Below are 24,081 nucleotides of genomic sequence, written 5' to 3' on the forward strand. Positions count from 1 at the left end.
TGTGTGTGTGTGTGGCAGTTTACAACAAAAATTTAGAGGAAATAAATCTACAGTATTACTAAACATGCATATTCTTTTTACTCCAGTTGCAAGGTTGATGATCAGGATGAAACTTGACCTCCACATATGTGCTGTTACCATCACCATAAGTCTGAGGATGTGGCTAACTAGAAAAATTAAAAGTACAGGAACTCCCTGACTTACATAAGGGTTGCGCTCCGTGGAATGCTACACAAGTTGGAATTTCCCCTGTGCTTGTGCAGCACTCGCAACTGTGCTTCCTGAATTGATTGAATCAAAAAGAAATGTTCGACGAACATGTGAATAGAATTATTTATAGTATTTATTGAATTTTTTATCTCATGTGCAGTAAAAATTACAAAAGCATGCAATTTAAAAAAGTTTCAAAATTATAAAATTACAAAACAAGAGAGGAGACAGACATAACGTCAGTAAGTTTTATCTCTCAAGCATTGTTGCCAGAATCGACGTCTTCAGCTGATGAGTACACCGCTGCAGAGGTTGAGGACTGTGGAGATTTAGAAGAAGTCGACTGCGCAATCTTACGAAAGAACATATTAATGCATGACTGGACGGTGGCTTTTTTCTTTTCATCTTAGATTTCTTTGTAGCAAGCAAGCATATCATTCACCCCTCTGTTAACTTTTAAGAATCATTTGCTGTCAGGATCCATCTTCTCAAACCTCGCCATTGCCGATTCAATTTCACAAAATGCCATTGCCATCTCTCTGGTGATGAAGCATCTCAGCTCCTCATTTGGTTCATCTCGAGCTTCATCATCATTTTCTTCTTTCACTATCACTGCCTGCAAGTCAATAAGTTTTTCGTTAGATAATTCCTTCTCTTCTTCCTCTATTAACTCCTCCACGTCTTTGGCATCAACCTTCAACTGAAGTAGCTCTGCAACCTTTATAATCTTATCTATAATCTCTTCATATGATTCGTCTTTTTCAAATCTTCTAAGCATTTTACGTGTCGTGGGCATATTTTCTTCCATGCACCATTTAAACAACTTGTAGTAATTTCCTCCCAGGCCTTATTAATGTTTAAGATGGCGTGGTAAATATTCTAAGATTTCCAAAAGTCTCTTAATGTAAAATTTTTCTCATTTTCTACTGCAGACAATGCCTGAGTATATGTTGTGTGAAAATAGTATGCTTTTAAATTCGAAATAACACCCTGATCCATAGGTTGGATGAGTGAAGTCATGATTGGTGGTAGAAATATGACTCTCATGTTTGAATTGAAATCATCTAGATGTGTAGGATGTCCAGGAGCATTATCTAATAGAAGCAAAATCTTGAAAGGAACCTCGTTGTCTTTACAATATTTTTCAACCTCGGGAATGAAGCAGCATTTAAACCAATCCTCAAAGAGAGATATTGTTTCCATGCTCTTTGGTTCGATTGGAAATGCAGGGGTAGGATGGATTTATTGATGCCCTTAAATGCTTGAGGATTTCCAAAATGGTACACAAGTAGTGGCTTTAATCTGCAATCTCCTGCTGCATTAGCCCCCAAGCAAGAGCGTAGTCTTATCTTTTGATGCCTTGAAACCTGGCATTGTCTTTTCATCTTTGGCAATGTATGTTCGATCCGGCATTTTTTCCCAATACAGAGCAGTCTTGTCAACATTAAAAATTTGCTGCGTTGAATAGCTGCCTTCATCAATAATTTTTTGCAACATGTCACAAAATTTTTCTGCAGCTGCAGAATCGGCACTGGCAACTTCACCGCATACTTTAACATTGTGGAAACCAACGCGATACTTGAACCTATTAAACCACCAGTTGCTTGCCACGAACTTGGGTTGGAGTTCACCGTACTTATTCTTAATATCTTTATAAATACTTGTTGCTTTTGCTTGAATGGTCATTAGACTCAGGGGCACTCGCTTCTGAATCCGATTTTCCATCCATATTAACAGCTGTTCCATCTTCCATACAAAAAGTATAGTACACAAATGCTGTTTTGTGATCACTGTTGATCTTAATTGCGTTGATCCTTTGACATGTTCTTTTATACGTGCACTGTCCCTTAAAATAGTATTCACTGTTGAAGCAGCAAGACCTAATTCCATGCAATAGATGACAAACTTTGTCCTGCTTTGTACTTAATCATTTTCATCTTCATTTCTAAATCAATTTTGTTTCGTTTCCTGGCACTACCACCATTTGCAGTTTTCATTGGTTGCTTTCCCTTCATCATTATAATATGTAAATAGGAATGAAGAGAAGTTTCTGAAAATTTGTTTTTTATATGATTGAAGATTTCAGTGAAGGGGAACACATTTCACTGTAATAGCATAAAAACCTACACAATTGCAGTTATCGGTATTATCACAAATGCAATAAGATCGAGTCTACTACCCGTTTATCTTTATATGAATTAAACATTGATCCTAGTTTATTATATGCTGAAAATGTGAGATTGATGTCTATACCAGTAAACAATCGAATCGCTCGGCAAGATTACTGTGATAAGGAATGACAATACATGTGTTGTTGCATGTGATGTGGTTGGATGGTTTGTTGATAAAGATACACATAAATATCAAATCAGTGATATGAACAATATTGTTTATCTAATTAAATTCCAAAAAAACTGTAATGCATGTTACATTGGTAGCACCACCTCTAAATACGGCTCCACAAAAACATCAAATACACGCGCATATTACCATTACAATAGCTTCAGAACAGGACAATCAAACACAGAACTTACACTACATGTACAGTCCCACAACTACACCCCTTTAGTTGATTCAGCCATCCCTATCTTAAAATTGAAATCTAGTTTAAAATTTTCCAGTACGAAGCCCTTATCATAGAATGGTTTCGCCATTATTCTAAATTTAACGTATTAAATTCCAAATTACCCTATAACCTCTCTCCAGCTTCGAATCTTGTGCACCTGAGATTACCACATGTATCAAAGAGCATCATGGGAACATAGAGTAGTCCTTAAATGCACGCATTCACTCTCTTTCCACTATCGCCAACTGAAGATGTTAATAACAAAAGCCAGCTCATTACGGTTATTGGCCTCTCAGTTTAACTTTTACAGCTTCAATCATTTTCTACCTTCAATTTATCACAACCAAGGATGACGACGTGCACTCCAATTTATTGAGCATAATTTAACTCTGTTTTCAAAATTCAAACGTATTCATATTAATCCCAATTTTTAAAAATTCAAACTATTATTCATCCTACCTTAAGCATCAACTGCAGATTATAACAAGGTGAGTACCGTAAATTAAGCTATGCTATCAATTTGAATCAATTTAAATCGGTGTCTTAAGAATTCTATTATTTATCTAATTGTTATTTATTATTGAAATGATACAATTCAAAGAAATTGAAACACTTAAACAATTTATAGCTACCTTTCAAGAACTCACTGTTTCCCATCTTCAGGCTTATGAGGGTAAGAACATTGTTTGAGGAGTAATACTACAAGTGTTCTATTTGTAGTAACATATTTCCATTAATTAAATAGATGATAATTTGATTATTTACAGTGCAATGTATTCAAATTATATTTACAAATATTATAATATACTCTGTTACATATACAATTTCCATGTAATTATTACACTTTTGCTTATTATTTAATTAATTAATAAATATAGTTTATGAAAAATCCTCTCTAAATTGGGTTGAAAAGGCTTACATAATTTAGAGAGTAACTCTTTGTTAACATGATACTGGAGTGGAGTTTCTTGAGCTGGTTGTGGAGGGCTGGGGAGGTAGGAGTGGACTGAGTGTTTATATAGGTTGGTGTTTTCAGTGTAACCAATGGGAAGTTGTTGCATGGCTAAACCTAGCAGAAACCTAGCAGATTTTGGGGACAGGGATATATTATGGAGGGAATTTAGGTTGGTTAAGGTGGGAAGGACCTGTTTGAGAGCATATCTCTGGATTTCTCTAAACTTTTTAGCTTGTTATGGATTATTAAACATGGTCTGATCAATTAACATATGATCTATTCAATAATGGACAATGCTCTATGTGGATTAATGTTATTAGCAGAGTCCCCACAGGGTTCGGTGCTGGGCCCATTGTTGTTTTGTGTATTTATCAATGATATCAGTGAAGGTGTATCAGGCCTAATGTTGAAGTTTGCAGATGAAACAAAGGTTGGCATGGTTATTAATGACAGTAAAGACAGTATGCTACTGCAACAGGATGTAGAAAAGTTAGGTAGATGAGCTGAGAAGTGGCAACTGAAGTTTAACATTGACAAATGCAAAGTACTCCATATGGGTAGCAGTAACCCAAGAGAAATGTACTAACTGTGTGTTACTACACTCAGGGAGGTGGAGAATGAAAAAGACCTGTGGGTAATTGTGCAGTCAGATATGAAGTTCTCTGAGCAGTGCAGACGGGCTGCCAGAGCAGGTCATGGAGTTTTGTCAATGATATATAGGAATTTTGCTAGCAGAGACAAGAAGGTGATTATCCCTTTGCATAAGTCAATGGTCAAGCCACACCTTGATCACCTTGAGTACTGTATACAGGTCTGTATAATAATCACCTCGAGTATTGTATACAGGTCTGGAGGCCTCATTTTAGGAAGGATGTAGAGTTGCTAGAGCGAGTACAGAGAAGAGCAACAAGATTGGTTAGAGGAACAAAGGGGTGCACTTACGAAGAAATGCTTAAGTTCTGCAAGTTGCAGCAGCTGGAAACTAGGCACCTGCGAGGTGATCTGATCGACGTATATAAGGTCTTGAATGGTTTGAGCAGGCTTAATGCTGATGGGATACTTCCGCTTGCTCAGATTAAGAACCTGAGAGGGCATAGATTCAAATTGAGGAAAGACAGGCACCTCCGTAGCCAGGTGGGCAGGAGAAGTAGTGTATAGCACACGCTTCTTGATTAGACTGGGGTTCAAGCCCATGACCACCAAATACAGAGGATGTGGAAAGGTCAGGGAATGACCACCACATATCCCCAGAGCAATATGGCCTTAGTTGCTAATGCTCCTAAAAACCAAATAACAACAGAGGAAAGTCAGTTGTAGAATAGATGTGCGGAAGTTTGCCTTTAGCCAGCGGGTAGTTGATTGCTGGAACAGACTTCCATCTGTTGTGGAAGTTGATAGCTTAAATAAATTTAAGGATTAACTAGACAAACATTTGGAGTCACCAGATGGGTGAAATGGGAAGTTTTTTTTTTTTTAGCTGATGCTGTATAAGCTTGTTTTCTTGCATCATATACCTCAACCAATGATAATGCTAAATTAAATTAAATTACAATATCTCAATAAAATTGTCATACAGTTTCAAATTGTTATGATTATTATAATAATCATTATTTGTTGATTAATTGCTATTTAAATTCAAGTTTAAGTTTAAATTTTAAATTAATTTTAACTTGATTTTGTCTGGAACTCCCTGGAGTTACTATTTCCCTTAAGAGGTGTTTGGAATCTTCTTTTTTCCGAGAACTTCTTCAGGATATCTCAGCAAAAAAAAGCTCCCAAATCTCTTAATGGAAAAAGTAAATCCAGGAAATCAAATTCAAGTTAAAATTAATTTAAGAATTAAACTTAAACTTGAATTTAAATAAACAATTATTCAACAAATAACAATAATTATTATTGTAATATGGCCATAAATTGTTTAAGTGTTTGGCATTTATGTGCTTCAATTTCTTTAAATTGTATCATTTCAATAATAAATAACTTAATCTACCATGCGATATAATAGTGTAATGTCTATCAGTTGATTAGCATTGCATTTAATTAAATAAGTTTTGTGATTTAAATGAGTTTTGCGATTTAAATGTATCTAAAGAGCAAACAGACCTTCTTGATTTTGGGTTAGAACTGTAGAAGTTACTTGAAGCAGAAACTAAAATTATAGTATAATAAAAGAGTCACAAAGTGTTTTCAAAATAATTCATTATGAAAGGCAGTATGTGTTTCTGTAAAGATATTAGGGGTCTTCTAAATGAACTAGGCATTGAACACAATCATAATGAATGACATACATTAATTGATGCTTCAAAATTAATTTTAAAAGCAGTTTTGCTGTTCTACAGAAATGCATTCCATCAGTTCCTCTACTTGAGTGAGCATGCGTGCATTCATGCACCTGCTACAGAGTTAATGCATTTTATACACGGGGTCTTCTTTGGTTATATATGCTGTGAACTTGAAATGACTAGACAGGAATGCAAAATTTTATGCATAGGAATATTCACAAAGATGGCACCAGTATGTATAGATGTGTACAGGGGCATTAACATTTGTGTAGAAGTAGTTTAAATGTGAATTTCACTTGAACAGGCACTAGAAAAGAAAAAAAAAAAGAGCTTTTGGAAGTTGGTAAAGGGGACAAGGAACATGAATGATTGTTGACGTAATGCGGGGCCTAATGTTTTGATGGGATGTGTTGAAGACATGAAAATACATTTGAAGGAGCTTTAACACAGGAGAACCATTCAAATGAGAGGAGGGTACTACATGATCAACATGTAAGCAGTAACCCTTGAGAATGGAAAAATTTACTTTTGTAATAAACTTTTGGCAATAAAATTTTTAAATTTACACACAGGCACATATAACAGGAACAGTCCTACTTCAGAAATCACTTAAAAAAACTCACAGCATAAACATACAGCACTTGACAAAATCAATTAACAGAGTTGTTTTACTTGTATAAAGTGAAAGTGATGCTTGTGATTAAAAAAAAATTGAGTAGCTTATTGCAACGGGTTTTTTCAATACATTACATTTAGCCTGGACATTTTTGACAAAATATTTTTCACAGATGGGACTTTTCTTCATTCAAATTGGCCAAATACCAATATGAGTTACTGAAAATCTGCATATACTGCATACAGTGCTACCTTTTGCAAAACATTGAGGTTTGGTGTGCCATATCATTACACCACCATCATATTGTTGGGTCTGTCATTTTTACAGACCCAAAAGTATGTTTTCAGATCTTTGTGAGACTGATGAAAAATATTACAAGGATTGCTTCTAGCAGGATGGCATTATCACATATGTCCTGATCTTCAATGCAAGTAGCAGAATCTGTTTTAACAGATTGGATAATTTCAAAGGGGACTTTGGCCACTATGATTACCAAACTTCATTTTTCTTAACTTTCTGTTAATATTATGCTTCATCATGTTGCAGAGAACATGTGTCACTACACGTGTACTTGCTTATCCAAGGATTAAATCATTTTCAGCACCCTTTGTGAAATAAAATTTCATATCTTAATTGCTATTAATTTCTGGTTTATAGCAAAAAAAATTTGGGTGGCCAAACAGAAGAATAACACTACCAGTTATTGTTATTGCATATATTGTATTGATCATTTTAATTGCTATTGTTACCACAGCTATTGTATTGTACAGATTCACTTCTCAGCTCTCCGAAAGAGGCTGTTCTCTTGAGTCCTTTTAAAATGTCTTAAACAGAAAAATTTCTATATTTTATGCTATAAATTTCATATTTATTTTTGACAAGTATAAAGTTATAGGATTCTTATAGTACTGTGATAATAGACTAATAATTCCGTTAAATTAAATCTCATCCCATTTAGCCATCAGTCTTTTCATAAAACTATTGCAGATTATATTCAAGGTGAGTACTGCATTTTAAGCATTTCGCTATTTTTATATTAGTATATTTATTTTTTTATTTTAGTATGTCTGCCAGGAATGTTTGGTGATAATTGCACCTCATTGTGCCAGTGTGTTAGAGGATACTGTAATCCATCAACAGGTGATTGTCACTGCCCACCTGGTTATACTGGAGTCACATGTAATGAGAGTAAGTTAGAATATTAATATATACTATATAATCATGTAATATTGTTTTGAATATAATGAAGTATATCATCATAAAATTTATGGGCTTTAAGTAATTCAGAAAAATTTACCAAATGGAATTCTTTTCTTATAGAACTTGAGAATAAACAACCTTGTTAATTAATATGGGAGAATAATATCCATTGTTAATGGCAAGATTCATATTAAATAGGGATTAGCAATTTTTTGCAAGTGTGGGCTGCACTGATGAGAAGCGAAGTAGAAGTGGACTATATAGGTTTCACAATTAACTGAAAGCGGCAAAAGTCAGCATTAATATTAGCCACTTGGTGCAAGGAAGCACTAGGCTTTTGCTGCACCAGCCAAAAATAAATAAATAAATAAGTAATCATTGAAAATGATAATAAATAAATAGTATTCCTTTGTGATTCCCTCCTCAAGTTGGTACCTATCCAGCTGACCTTTAAATCTCCATAAGCTGTTAGCCTCATCCACCTATGGAAACAGTTCGTATGTATGTGCCTATTCAAGGATAAAGGGCATTTTAAGCATTCTTTGTTTACTCACACATAAATATATAAGGTACCTATAAATAAAATTTCACATTCTAATTTATATTCATTTCTAGTAATAAACCATTTTCTGGCTAAAAGAAAATTTCCTATAATCCAGTCTTAACCCTTTTTCCCATAATTTGAATTTATGGCTCCTAGTTCTGGGATAATTTATAACAAGCAGGATATACTGGAGTCACGTGTAATAAGTTCACATGTAGTTCAATATTGGCCAAGAATTCTGGGACTTCAAGCATGTGCAATATGTAAAAAATTCAACTAAAATAATGTGAACTTGATAACAGCATCTAAGCAAAACTATATTTTATAACTACTTTTAAAATTTTTGGGAAAAATTATAGTATATTTATTTACTTTTTTTTCCAGAATGCCCACCTCACAAATTTGGAGCTGGTTGCGCTTTCAACTGCACATGTGAAAACAATGCCACTTGTGATAGTATTACTGGTTGCTGCTCTTGTCCTGATGGCTATGTGGGTGGACATTGTGAGCATGGTAAGGATAGTATTTAAAATCGCTTGAACTGTTGAAAAAAAATTTTAAAGTATGAAGTTTATTTCTGAGATTGATATCTTTGACAAAGAGGGCCAAAAGAAATAGTAAAGAATGTTTTTCATATGTGTATAGGGAGAGACTAAATCCAAATCCAGCCCATTACGGAATAGTACTAACATATAGTGCAAGGTAGCTAGGCTTTTTACTGAAACAGCCAAAAAAAAAAAAAAAACTTTGTGCTTCTGTTTACACAGGATCGTACTGTTAGACTTCACCTAGGTCCAGATGCAATTATTGAAAACTAGACCACTGTGTGATCCCAAAAATGAATTGGGGGAAAAAAAATTATCATTCTTAAATATGAAAAGGCATGAGTTGATGATGAGATTCATCCAGTGATATTAAAGGAAAAATTAGAATGGATTGGCAGACCCTGCTATTGCAGTACTGTACCTGGAGTACTCAACTAGGATTTCTGGCACTTATATAGAAATAATTAAATTTAATTTAATTATTACTATTATTTAAAGTCTCTCTCTACAATGTATTACAAATTAAATTATATTTTAATAATAACCAATTAATGTTATTTTAATTGTATCAATTAAACTATAAAATAAAAGTATTATTAAATTATTAACCAAAGACCTGCCTGTAGCTGTATAATAATTTATTTAGATAATAATGATTGTATTCAATTTTTAAAATAAATTGTAAATTTGATTATTTTCATTCTTTTATTTAACACAATTTGGCATTTATGGCAAATAACTATCAATGGATGATAGTATTGCGATACCCTACCCAGATTTGCCATACCCTACCTAGTTATTTGCTACTAGCTATAGACTCAGATGAAATACCAATAGACTTAAGATGTAGAAATGTCTCTCCAGTTTACAAAGATGGTTCTAAGAGGGAAATGGGTAATTATCAACTGCAGACTAAAATTTATGAAGTTAGGGATGCATCCCCAAGGGCCACCAATTTCTAGTTATTGAGTGATTTCCAGTGCAACTGAAAAAGCAATCTCTATAGAGTAGCATTCTATATCCTCCTTGAACAGCATTTAAAATCAAATCACTTTAAAAGAAGCCTAAAGGAAAAGTAACCATTAATTTTGTTGTTAATTAGCAAACAATACACTAATCACTATTACACTAATCTGATGATGGGATATCAAGTTTAATGTCTAAGTTTGCAGATGATACAAAGGTTGGCAGGGTCGTTAAGGACACTACTGATGCTATGCTGCTGCAACAGGATCTGGAAAGGTTGAACAGATGGGCTGAGAGGTGGCAAATGAAGTTTAACATTGACAAATGTAAAGTACTACATATGGGTAACAGTAACCCCAGAGCAATGTATCAACTCTGCGGTACTACACTGACAGTGGTGGAGAATGAAAAGGACCTGGGGGTAATTGTGCAGGCAGATATGAAGTTCTCTGAGCAGTGCAGACGAGCTGCAAGAGTAGCTCATGGTGTCTTGTCAATGATATACAGGAATTTTTCTAGCAGGGATAAGGAGGTGATTATTCCCTTATATAAGGCAATGGTTAGGCCACATCTTGAGTACTGTATACAGGTCTGGAGGCCTCATTTCAAGAAGGATGTAGAGCTGCTGGAACGGGTACAGAGAAGGGCAACAAGATTAGTAAATGGAACAAAGGGTTGCTCTTACGAAGAAAGGCTTAAGTTTTGCAAATTACAGAGTCTGGAGACTAGGCACCGGCGAGGTGATCTGATAGAGGTGTATAAGGCTTTGAATGGTTTGAGCATGCTCAATGCCAATGGGATTCTTCATCTTTCTCAGAATAATCACCTCAGAGGGCATAAATTCAAATTGAGGAAGGACGGATGTCGGATAGATGTGCGGAAATTTGCCTTTGGCCAGCGGGTGGTTGGTTGGTGGAACCGACTTCCATCACTTGTTGTTGAAGTTGATAGCCTAAACAAATTTAAAGCTCAACTGGCCAGGTATTTCGAACGAACGGAGGGGTGAAATGGGAGAGGGTGTTTTTTTTTTTTTTTTTTGGCTGATGCTGAATAAGCTTGCTTTCTTGCATCATATGCCTCTACTAATGCTAATGCTAATCTCCAGCTGCTTGGTCACCAAGCAGAGGTTGGCAGGGCTAAGAGGAGCAAACATGGACAACATAACAACCCAGTCCTATGGGTTTACAAAACCCAAACCAAATTAATAAACAACATGATGAGAACCTAACTCAGTCTTCCAAGTGTCAGAAGACAGACCCTACACAAAATTGCACCCCATTCTGTCAATCTATAAGCAATTTTTCTCCATTTCGCATTGAGAAATGCTTTGTAAATGTGCAAGTTTGCCAAAATGGTGAGATGACTGAAATTTGGTGATCTTCTAGTAGAAATGGCCAGCCAACATGACTCCAAAAAACTGCTTAAGATCTCTACATTTGACAGAGTTCTTGTAATAGTAATCACCTCACATGCAACATTAAACACCTTGAAAGGAATAATAGCAAAGTGGAGTTCACTTACACTTACTATATCAGACAAGGAAATAAAACTAGATTTGAATGATCAAGTGCGATTCAATCATGCAAGTTGGAAACAAGCATGAGAATTATCACAAAACAAGATGGGTTGCTTGTCTTCACTCATAACATAATACTCATCTTTAACTTACCTAGTCCACCAGAAGCTGTAAGGTCAGACCATACATTCCAAACCCAATAAGGTGTTTAGAATGTTACTGTAATAATGCTATGAGTAACCTTTAGTTCTGAGGTTGAAATGACAACAAAAAGATCAGAAACCTAAAATTCTGGAACTTACCTCCCAACTACTTTGTGTTAAGGAATGAGATTCACTAAAAAGAGGTGAGGATATTAAAAACCGGTTAAAATTAAATTGCATAGAGGAAAGTGCACCTTATTCAGTGCTCATCATATGAATTTCACTATATAAAATCAGTTGAACCAAGAGTCCGAAGAGGGAATTTTTGAATAATCATCAGTTGGTTCATAATGGTAAGGAAGAGTGGAAGGAGAGTTTTTATGTTTCTAGTTCCCGTGAAACAATTTTTTTTTTTTTTTAGTATTAGCATTAGTAGAGGCATTTGATGCAAGAAAGCAAGCTTATGCAGCATCAGCCAAAAAAAAAAAAAAATAAAAATAAATAAATAAAAAATAACCACTTCCACTTCACCCCTCTGTTTGTTCGAAATACCTGTCCAGCTGAGCCTTAAACTTATTTAGGCTATCAACCTCCACCACAAGGGATGGAAGTCTGTTCCACCAACCAACCACCCGCTGGCTAAAGGCAAATTTCCGCACGTCTATCCTACATCTGACTTTCCTCAATTTGAATTTATGCCCTCTCAGGTGATTATTCTGAGCAAGAGGAAGAATCCCATCAGCATTGAGCATGCTCAAACCATTCAAGGCTTTATACACCTCTATCAGATCACCTCGCTGGTGCCTAGTCTCCAGACACTGTAATTTGCAAAACTTAAGCCTTTCTTCGTAAGAGCACCCCTTTGTTCCATTCACTAATCTTGTTGCCCTTCTCTGTACTCGTTTGATCATGCAAGTTGGAAATTTTATGTTATTCAGATTCTATACTGGCAAAAAAGTTGAGGAGTTCGGTGTTAAGAACTAAAAAACTGTAAACTGTTTGTAAGTGATCACTGCCACCTGGTGGTTCCTTTATCTGCAGATTCTTAATGCATGAAGAATCACTGCTGATAATCAGATCAGGAGGATTACTCCCTCTGGTTGCCTCTCAAACATGTTGCTGTAGAAAACAGTATTCCACAAAAGTCTTGCTAGTGTGTGAGTGACCAAACCACAAGTTCCAGTCAATGTCTGGAAAGTCAAAATTCCCCATTATAAGACATTCTGATTTACTGGCCCACTCTGTTTCTCTGCACAATTGCTCATTATACTCATCAGATTCATTAGGCCTATAACACACACACCTACTCTCATTTTCCCTTTCACAGTGCTTATGTCACACCACACTGACTCAACATTGCATTGTTCACCAATGTCAATCGGATGCACTTCCTTAGATTTTATGTGTTTCTTAACTAACAGCATAAACCCTCCTCCCTTCCTATCCTGTCCTGTCTATTCTTTCTGTATGATGAAAGGATAGACAGGACAGGAAGGGAGGAGGGGTTATGACCCACCTAACACTGCCTCATTTTACTCCAAAAAATTTCCAATTCTGCACTGCCTATCATTATTATTATTATTATTATTAGCCATATATGGTGCAAGGAAGCCTGAGGCTTATGCTGCACCAGCCAAAAAAAAAAAAAAATCCCAGGTTATCCTGATAGAGAGAGAGAGAGAGAGAGAGAGAGAGAGAGAGAGAGAGAGAGAGAGAGAGAGAGAAGAAGTAGAAAGGAATCACCAAGAAAGAAAGAATGATGATATCCAGTTTAGGACCCCGGGTGTGCCAAGCCGATAGTCACCAGGTGTGAGCCCCTGGGGAAATTTTATATCCTTGTGGCACCATGTCTCTGATATCCCAACAGTATCCACTTTTGATGTCTCAACTAGCACTTCAAATTCATCAAATTTATTTACTGTACTCCTAACATTGCTGTACATGCAAGTATACATACACCTATTCTTACTCTTAGTTACCCTAACATAATCCGGGCATTTACTTATTCCATGATGACTCCCAGCAGCCCTTGAAATCCCCAGTACCTTGCTTTGCAGGCTGTTACTCATTCCAATAGAAGCAGTGTAAGAATCACTTTCACCTCTGGCTGTTGTTGTTGGGTTTTTAGGAGCATTAGCAACTAAGGCCATATTGCTCTGGGGATATGCGGTGGTCATTCCCTGACCTTTCCGCATCCATCGTATTTGGTGATCACGAGCTCGAACCCCGGTCTGATCAAGAAGCGTGTGCTACACACACTGCTGCTCCTGCCCACCTGGCTATGGAGGTGCCTACCTCTGCCTGTGGTTACTGTTACCTTATTAGTCTGTGAATCCCCAAGCTAGCAGTTTTCCAACCCACCTAACACTGCCTCATTAGCATCAGCAAATATTCTTGCACCCTTTCCATTTAAGTGTATCCCATCCCATCCCTGTAGAAACAATCTCTCCTGTTAACAAGGATAGACCATGCTGAGAAAAATTGTCCCCCATGAGCCTTGCACAGTCTCTCCAGGGCCGAATTGATTGACAAGGTTCTCATCATATACTCCCTCCTGTCATGTCTGGGCAGAATTGCTGACACTTTCAGATTTAACTCTCACTTGTGACTTTTTTTCAACATCGACCTGTACTTGTTAAGTAAAACTGCAGATCTCCTACTCTTTATGTCATTAGTGCCAAAGTGTACAGCAATATCATCCTTTGTGCCCTTAAAAGATGATATCTGCTCTACGTCATCAACTTTTGCCCCTGGCAGATTACCCTAGTCCTATTCCACCTATCCTTTTTGCACAATATTTTTCACATCTCCCTGACAATAGAGTCACCAACGATAACTAGCTCCTGTGGGACCAGTGCATTCTGCCCTGAAGGTTGCTGCTGTGTTGCGTGATGATCAAGTGCAAGCTCCGACTTTGATATGGGCAGCCGAGAGCTTGATGGGTCTCCCAATTTAAACCCTTCAAGGGCATCTACCCTGTCCTTCAAACCCTCATAAAGGTCCATAACAATGCTGAGTTGGCGCCTAACTTCTTCACACTGTTTACATCGAGCACACACAAAGACATCCCCCTTGGCAACATTATGTCCCGTCCCAGAAGAGGTCTGCAAACATTTCACAAGTTGCACAAATTTTTTAGGCTGTGATGCATTGGAGAATCACCCCTTTCGGTTCCCCCCAGAGCCACAGCACTCCTGCTACTTTGTGAACATTGCTTTGCTGCTCTAGTCTGCTACTTAATGCTAATATAGGTTTTAACCAAACAGAACTACATTTTAGAAGTTAATAATATAAAATTTTATAACATTTCAGTAGTTGTCATTATAACAGATGTGATCACTACAACACTTTTAACAAAGTTAGGTATAATGTCTTCCAGCCTTTGCTAGGAAACTTTATTCATAAATAAAGAGTTTATAATATGGGAAAATATTAAATTTTTAACATATCATCAATGTTCTACATATTAATACATTGCTCTCCAGAAAGTGCTGTGTAATAGTTTAATTATAATTATTCTATAGATACCTAGAATTTATTAATATCCCTAACAAAACATGCATAGTATATAGTCAGTTTTTTAATCTTCTAATGTTTTGACATCAAGCAAATATATTAGAAGATTATTTACCTACACTCTACACCAAGCCAAAATCCATGTTGTTGGGTGTCTGGAGATATTTAGTAAAGTCCAACAGCTTGCAACAAACTATGCAATTTTGAAGATTTTGAAAAATTTTGTAAATGTGAATATATTATAGTGATAGCGCAATAATTCATAGTCGAGTTTTTTTTAAAATTTAATTAGAATTAAGAGAAATGTTTTACAAGGACATTATCATCACAACACACTGTGGAAACATTGGATAGGGAATAGAATAGTAAATAGTGAAAGGCCTGTGTTGTACATCCTGATTTGTTCCTGTAGACAATAGAGAAATAAAGTTGTTCATTAAATTCCACAGGATTAAATGTATAATTTTCCCATAAGCTGTGTATAGCCATTTCAGAATTTGTTGTTTTGACCTTTAATTAAGGACATTGATGTAGTTTTTTAAATGCATATGAATTCCATGCATGCTTATATGTACATATACAGAGATTTCATTGTTATTTTACTTTCAATTTTAGCATGCCGTAATGGCTGGTATGGAAGCTACTGTCAGAAACCTTGTGACTGTCTTAATGGAGGAACTTGTGATCATGTAACTGGTGAATGTATGTGCCCACCTGGGTTTATAGGAAAGAGGTGCAAAAATGGTAAGATAAATTTTAATTTAATGTATCAACAATGATTATTATATAAAGAATTCCATCAAGTGAATAATATAGTTCTCAGTAAGATTAATAAGTTGTTTAATTTGCTTTACTGTGTAGCAGAATCATTAAGGGAACTATTTGATACAGCCTCAGTATGCTCAGTATTATATGGTTGTGGACTTGCGTGTTTAGCCTGTGACCAGTCAACTTTGTATGTGTATACAGTTGTTTACATCAGATCAGTGAAATGGAAGTACTGCATCTGATTATCATTTTTTTTTCTTTTTTTCCTTTTCTTTTCTTTATTTTATTTAATTTTATTAAAATTTTATACCATGGTATATTTGGGGTGATATTTTCATTTTGCAGAATAATGAGATAGTCTCTGATAAAAGTATTAGGCTAAACAATTGATGCAAAGGGTTTGGACTTGTTTTGCATCTCTAAGGAGAAAAAAAAAAAACACTCTTCCCCACCCCAGTAATTCATTATTTCCCATTGCTAGGAAGTTGCCATTCAGTTCCACCTTGCACTTTTCCAAACTCTCTGCATTGGACAGTAATATATTCCAGCAGTCTACAACAGCTTACTCAATGGCAAACTTCATGAGATCCAATCTTCTGTTACTTCCTGATATTTTATATTTGCAGTCCTTGTTGTCTCACCTACCAGCAAAAATATATAACTCAACCAGGTTCCCTCTAAGGTGTTTAGCTATCAAGCTATGTAGTCTGCATTTTCTAAGCCATTCCTTCTAAGGACAATGCTTAGTTCTCCTCACTGGTCTGGTTACCAATTTTTTAACTTTTCAGAATTTAAGTATGCCTTATAAAATAGACTATGAGCTTACTTCCAGCAGCAGTACTGTCAGTGCCAGGAATATGTAAACTGAAAGAAAAGTCTTTTAAAGATTATATTCAATAAGATTCTCTTTGATTTTGGTTATTAAAGTACAGCTTGAAGTTTTATTTTTTTTAACACTAATACATATATAACTTGAGATCGTTTGTATATACCCTTAAAAACTAATGTAGATTAAACCTGAATGCTTGCTTATGGGATCGCAGAACAGTATGGACGGTGGATTTTTGGCTGCTGTAAAGGGATAAGTATTTTTTAATTTTTAACGTATTCTTTGTTATTTAACATAGTACATTATGTTTTATAGAGATATTAAATAGGTTTAGTAGTGTTTGTTATCTTCTTATTTTGAATTTAACAAGCGATTTTTGGAGTTACGACTCCCTGTGTTGGCACCAATATTGTTGAACTAGCCGCCATATTGTAGTCGATAAGAAATAGCTTAACGTATATATATCTCGAACTGATAGCGTAAGGTATAAAGTTAAACTAGATAGTGTAATACGAAGCACTGTATTAGGAATCTGTTAGATTATTATAGTATTATCAATTAATCAAAAATATTAGAAATGAAGGGGACGATTCTCCAACATATCACAGTCTCAAAAAATGTGCGAAATGTGAAATGTTTGCCGACCTTTCTAAAACAGGACATGATTTAGCCAAGAGGATGCCTTTGTGTGTGCTAGGTGTCTGGAGTGTCAAGAAATTAGGTGCCAAAAAAACTCAGCATTCTGATGGGCGTCTATGAGAGCTTGAGGTGTAGGGTAAATGCCCTCGAAGAAATTAATATGAGGGGCCCATCAGACTCTCAGCTGCCCAGCTCAACGACAGAGGTCACTCCTGTGCATCCGGCAACACAGAGGAAATCTCCAAGGCAGAATGCACTGGTCACAAAGGAACTAGTTATTGTTGGCGACTCTATTGTCAGGAAGATGGGGAATATACTTTGTAAGAATGATAGGTGGAACAGGACCAGGGTATGTCTGCCATGGGCAAAAGTTGATGACATTGTAGAGCAGATATCATCTTTTCAGGGCACAAAAGGTGATATTGTTGTACACATTAGAACTAATGTCATTAAGAGTAAGAGATCTACAGATTTACTCAACGAGTACAGGTCAATGTTGAAAAAAAGTCGCGAGTTAGGGTTGAATGCGAAAATATCTGCAGTTCTGCCCAGACACGATAGGAGGGAGTATATGATGAGAACCTTGTCAATAAATTTGCCCCTGGAGAGATTGTGCAAGGCTGAAGGGGTAGAATTTTTTTCAGCTTGGTCTGTGCTTGTTGAAAGGAGAGACTGCTTCTACAGGAATGGGATACACTTAAATAGAAAGGGTGCAAGAAAATTTGCTGATGCTATCAAGGCAGTGTTAGGTGGGTCGGAAAACTGCTAGTGTGGGGAGATACACAGACTAAAAGGTTAACGGTGGCCACAGGCAGAGGCAAAAGTGATTCATGCACTGCTTCTATTAGAATGGACAGCAGACTGGAAAGCAAGGTAATGGAGATTTCCAGGACTGCTGGAAGTCATAGTAGAACAAGTAAATACATGGGCTGTGTTAGAGTGGCTAGGAGCGGGAACAGGTGCATGTATACTTGTATGTACACCAATGCTAGGAGTATAGTTAATAAATTTGATGAGCCTGAAGTGCTAGTGAAGACATCAAAGGCAGATATCGTTGGGATATCTGCCTTTGATGACGTGGTGTGACACAGATATAGGCAGTGCGTAGTTGATATTTGGGGAGTACAATGTGTATTGGAAGTATAGACAGGATAGGAAGGGAGGAGGGGTTATGCTGTTAGTTAAGAAACATATAAAATCTAAGGAAGTTCATCCAATTGATGTTGGTGGACAATGCAGTGATGAGTCTTTTGGTGTGAAATACACACTGGGAAAGGAAAAATGAGAGTAGGTGTGTGTTATAGGCCTAACGAATCTGATGAGTATAATGATCAATTGTGCAGAGAAATAGAGTGGGCCAGTAAATCAGAAAGTCTTATAATTGGAGATTTTAACTTTCCAGATATTGACTGGAACTTGTGGGTTGGTCACTCGCACACTATCAAGACTTTTGTGGATTTATCGGATGACTGTTTTCTATAGCAACATATTCCAGAGGCAACCAGAGCGAGTAATACTCTTGATCTGATTATCAGTAGGGATTAGCAGATAAAGGAACCATTGGGCAACAGTGATTACAATGTATTGATGTGGGAATTATTTAAAGATGTAACTACCATCAAGGCTAAAGGGAAGGGCTTTTGTTTTCGTAAAGGTGACTACAGAGGTCTCAGACAGTTTTTAAATTCTGTACAGTGGGATCAACTGATGATACCAACAGTGAATTCTAAATGGGAGATCTTCGGGTACTTAATTTTGGAGGCTACTAGGCTTTTCATTCCAACTAAGAAATACTGTTCAACGTTTAGGCCTAAATGGATGGCAGATGAATTAATGTGGCAGAGAAGAAGAATGTATGGGATTTATATAAAGTATCAGGCGATACAGAAGCCTATGGCAGGTATAAACTAGTCTGTAATCAAGTCACAAAGGATGTTAGGCAGGCAAAGGCAGATTATGAGAAATCTTTGGCAAAGGATGCAAAGAAAAACAGCAAGGATTTCTTTACTTACGTAAACTCTAGAAGGAAAGGGATGAATCAGATTGGATCACTTAACATAGATGGGTTGACTGTTGACGATCATGCTCAGGTAGCTGATAAACTGAATGAGTAGTTTACATCTACATTCACACATGTGGAGTTATTCAATGAGGGGAGTGCCAGAAGTTTATCAAACACTAACAGGGAGCTAAGTGATTTTATAATAACTGAGAGCAAAGTGGAGGAGAAATTCTTGAAGTTGAACATAAAGAAGGCACCTGGGGTGGATGGGATCTATCCAGTTATATTAAAGGAGGCAGCAAAGGAAGTAAGCAAACCCTTAGCCATAATTATGAGAGCTTCCTTGGACTCAGGGGAAGTCCCCATGGAGTGGAGCGTGCAAATGTATCACCAATTCACAAAGGAGGTTCAAAAGGTGACACAAGTAACTGCAGACCTGTTAGTTTAACTTGTGTTCCAGGGAAAATAATCGAATCATTGAAAGAAGCATTGCAGGATCATCTAGACAAGATTGCAGTAATAGATAAGACACAGCATGGGTTTGTCAAAGGGAGGTCTTCTCTGCCTAATTTGATTGCTTACTATGATGTGGTCACAAAGGAACAGAATGCCAAAAATAATTTTGATATCATAAACTTGGATTTCAGGAAAGCTTTTGATACTGTTGCACTTGGAAGACTGCTGTACAAATTGGAGAGGTATGGCATCAAGGGTAAGCTGCTACAATGGATAAAGGGATGGTTGAATGAGAGACAACAGAGAGTGGTAATCAATGGACACTGCTGATGAATTTGAGGTATTGCTCAAAACATCAAAGGCAGATATTGTTGGGATATCAGAGACTTGGTGTCACACAGATATAAGGAATGCAGAACTGGAATTTGGGGAGTACAACGTCTACAGAAAAGATAGACTGGATAGGAAGGGAGGAGAGGTTATGCTATTAGTTAAGAAATACATAAAATCCAAGGAAGTGAAGCCAGTGGACATCGCTGGACAGTGCAGTGTCGAGTCAGTTTGGTGTGACATAAGCATTGGGAGATCAAAATTGAGAGTAGGAGTGTGCTATAGGCCTAATGACTCTGATGAGTATAATAAGAAACTGTACAGTGAAATAGAGTGGGCCAGTAAATCAGAGAGTCTTATAATGGGAGATTTTAATTTCCCAGATATTGACTGGAATTTGTGGGCTGGTCACTCACACACTAGCAAGGCTTTTGTGGATTTATTGGATGATTGTTTTCTACATCAGCATGTTCGGGAGGCAACTACAGGGAGGAATACTCTTGATTTGATTATCAGCAGTGATTCTTCATGCATTAAGAATCTGCAGATAAATGAACCACTAGGTGGCAGTGATCACAGTGTGCTGAAGTGAGATTTACTCAAAGAGGTAACTACCATTAGGGGTAAAGGGAAGGGTTATTGCTTTCGTAAAGGCGACTACGATGGACTGAGACAGTATTTAAATTCTATACAGTGGGACCAACTGATGATGTTACCAACAGTAAATGCAAAATGGGAAGCATTCAAAGAACTTATCTTGGAAGCTACTAGACTTTACATACCAACTAAGAAATATTGTTCAAGGTTTAGGCCTAAATGGATGTCAGATGAACTGATCAGGCATATGGCAGAGAAGAAACATGCATGGGATACATACAAATTAACACATGACACAGAAGCCTATGATAGATACAAGTTGATCTGTAACCAAGTTACAAAGGCGGTTAGGCAGGCGAAGGCAGATTACGAGAAATCTTTGGCAAGGGATGCAAATAAAAACAGCAAAGAGTTCTTTACTTATGTAAACTCTAGAAGGAAGGGGATGAATCAGATTGGTCCACTTGATATCGATGGGTCAACTGTTGATGATCCTGCTCAGGTAGCTAACAAACTAAATGAATATTTTGCATCGACATTCACACATGAGGAGTTATTTAGCGAGGGGAAAGCCAGAGGTGTATTCAACTCTAGCAGTAAGCTAGAGAATCTTGTAATAACTGAGAGTGAAGTGGAGGAGAAATTGTTGAAGATAAACACAAGAAAGGCACCTGGGGTGGATGGGATCTATCCAGTTATATTAAAGGAGGCAGCAAAGGAAGTAAGCAAACCCTTAGCCATAATTATGAGAGCTTCCTTGGACTCAGGGGAGGTACCCATAGACTGGAGATGTGCAAATGTGACCCCAATTCACAAAGGAGGATCAAAAGCTGACACAAGCAATTATAGACCTGTGAGTTTAACTTCTGTTCCAGGAAAATTAATGGAGGCACTAGTTAAAGAAGCACTGCAGGATCATTTAGACAAGACTTCAGTTATAGCTCAGACACAGCATGGTTTTGTTAAGGGAAAGTCTTGCCTGACCAATTTGATTGGATACTATGATGCAGTCACAAAGGAACTGGATGCAGGGAATAACTTTGATATTATATACTTGGATCTTAGAAAGGCTTTTGATACTGTTGCACATGGAAGACTGCTGCACAAATTGGAGCAGTGTAACATTGGAGGCAAATTGCTGCTGTGGGTAAAGGGGTGGCTGAGGGGGAGAAGACAGAGAGTGGTAATCAATGGACACTGCTCGTCGTGGACTAATGTTATTAGTGGAGGCCCTCAGGGCTCAGTGTTGGGTCCATTATTGTTTTCTGTATTCATAAATGATATTGATGATGGTATATCAAGCTTAATGTCGAAGTTTGCAGACGATACAAAGGTAGGCAGGGTTGTCAAGTTCACTACTGACACTATGCTGCTGCAACAGGATCTGGAAAGGTTGAGCAGATGGGCTGAGAGGTGGCAAATGAAGTTTAACATTGACAAATGTAAAGTACTACACATGGGAAACAGCAACCCCAGAGCAACGTATCAACTCTGTGGTATTACACTGACAGTGGTAGAGAATGAAAGGGACCTGTGGGTGGTTGTGCAGGCAGATATGAAGTTCTCTGAGCAGTGCAGACGGGCTGCAAGAGTAGCTCATGGTGTATTGTCAATGATATATAGGAATTTTTCCAGCAGGGATAAGGAGGTGATTATTCCCTTGTATAAGGCAATGGTCAGGCCACACCTAGAGTACTGTATACAGGCCTGGAGGCCTCATTTCAAGAAGGATGTAGAGCTGCTGGAACGAGTACAGAGAAGGGCAACAAGATTAGTGAATGGAACAAAGGGGTGCTCTTACGAAGAAAGGCTTAAGATTTGCAAATTACAGTGTCTGGAGACTAGGCACCAGCGAGGTGATCTGATAGAGGTGTATAAAGCATTGAATGGTTTGAGCATGCTCAATGCTGATGGGATTCTTTCTCTCGCTCAGAATAATCACCTGAGAGGGCATAAATTCAAATTGAGGAAAGACAGATGTAGGATAGACATGCGGAAATTTGCCTTTAGCCAGCGAGTGGTTGGTTGGTGGAACAGACTTTCATCCGTTGTCGTGGAAGTTGATAGCCTAAATAAGTTTAAGGCTCAGCTGGACAGGTATTTTGAATGAACAGAGGGGTGAAGTGGGAGTGGTTTTTTTTTTTTTTTTTTTGGCTGATGCTGCATAAGCTTGCTTTCTTGCATCAAATGCCTCTACTAATGCTAATGCTCTTCATGGACAAATGTTATTAGTGGAGTTCCCCAGGGTTTGGCATTGGGCCCATTGTTGTTTTGTATATTTATCAATGATATTGATGAAGGTATACCAGGTTCAGTGTCCAACTTTGCGGATGATACAAAGGTTGGCAGGGCTGTTAATGACAGTAATGACAGTATGCTACTCCAACTGGATCTAGATATGTTGGGAAAATGGGCTGAGTAGTGGCAACTGGAGTTTAACATTGACAAATGCAAAGTACTGCATATGGGTAGCAATAACCGAGAGAAATGTACCAACTGGGTGGTACTACACTCAGGGAAGGGAAAATGAAAAAGACCTGGGGATAATTGTGCAGCCAAATATGAAGTTCACTGAGCTGGCAGACAGGCTGCCAGGGTAGGTCATGGAGTCTTGTCAATGATATATAGGAATTTTGCTAGCAGGGACAGGGAGGTGATAATTCCGTCATACAAGGCAATGGTCAGGCCACACCTAGAGTACTGTGTACAGGTCTGGAGGTTTCATTTTAGGATGTAGAGTTGCTAGAACGAGTACAAAGAAAAGCAACAAGATTGGTGAGGGGAACAAAGGGGTGCTCTTACCAAAAAAAGCTTAAGTTCTGCAAATTGCAGCACCTGGAGAGTAGGCACCTGTGAGGTGATCTGATTGAGGTGTATAAGTCCTTAAATGGATTGAGCAAGCTGAATGCCAATGGGATTGCCAAATATATGAAAGTAAGTTCTAATATTGAGTTGGACTTGTGCGTGCCATATGAATCACCTGATTTAATTCCATCCAATGCATTCAGTCTTTTCTTTAGGCAGTCAATCACATCCAACAAAATGACAAGCATATGCTTAATTTCCTGGCTTTTTCCTATACTTTGTCTAGGTCTTCCTTGAATTTATTCAAACTACTCACTTCCACAACAATGGGTGATAGCTTATTCTGCCAATCAACTACCCTTGGCTCAAGGCAAACTTCTACACAACTAGCCTGCAACCATCTTTCCTCAATTTGAATTTATACTCTTCATGAGCATAGTCTGAACAAGAGGAAGAATCAGTATTGAGTTTTCTCAAGCTATTCAAAGCCTTAAACGCCTCAATCAGATCACCTCACAGGTACCTAGTCTCCAGATGCAGCAATTTGCACCGACCGGGCTAGCCGGGTGGGTAAAGTGCCTGCCTAGCAACCCAAA

General features: G+C 37.3%; 1 protein-coding gene across 2 annotated transcripts in view; it reads left to right on the forward strand.

Annotated features, from left to right (window-relative positions):
- LOC150089701 (uncharacterized) overlaps positions 1 to 24,081 on the forward strand; it is a 394,377-nt gene that overhangs the window by 313,330 nt on the left and 56,966 nt on the right. For both annotated transcript variants that reach the window (XM_090389604.1, XM_090389605.1), the window contains 3 exons: positions 7,692 to 7,817; positions 8,758 to 8,886; positions 15,675 to 15,803. In XM_090389604.1, the coding sequence (XP_090245730.1) occupies positions 7,692 to 7,817; positions 8,758 to 8,886; positions 15,675 to 15,803 (384 nt within the window). The remainder of the gene's footprint in view (positions 1 to 7,691; positions 7,818 to 8,757; positions 8,887 to 15,674; positions 15,804 to 24,081) is intronic.

This window comes from Mastigoproctus giganteus, chromosome 2, assembly GCF_048544385.1.
Source record: "Mastigoproctus giganteus isolate SK-2022 chromosome 2, ASM4854438v1, whole genome shotgun sequence".
In the NCBI taxonomy this organism is placed as follows: Eukaryota; Metazoa; Arthropoda; class Arachnida; order Uropygi; family Thelyphonidae; genus Mastigoproctus; species Mastigoproctus giganteus.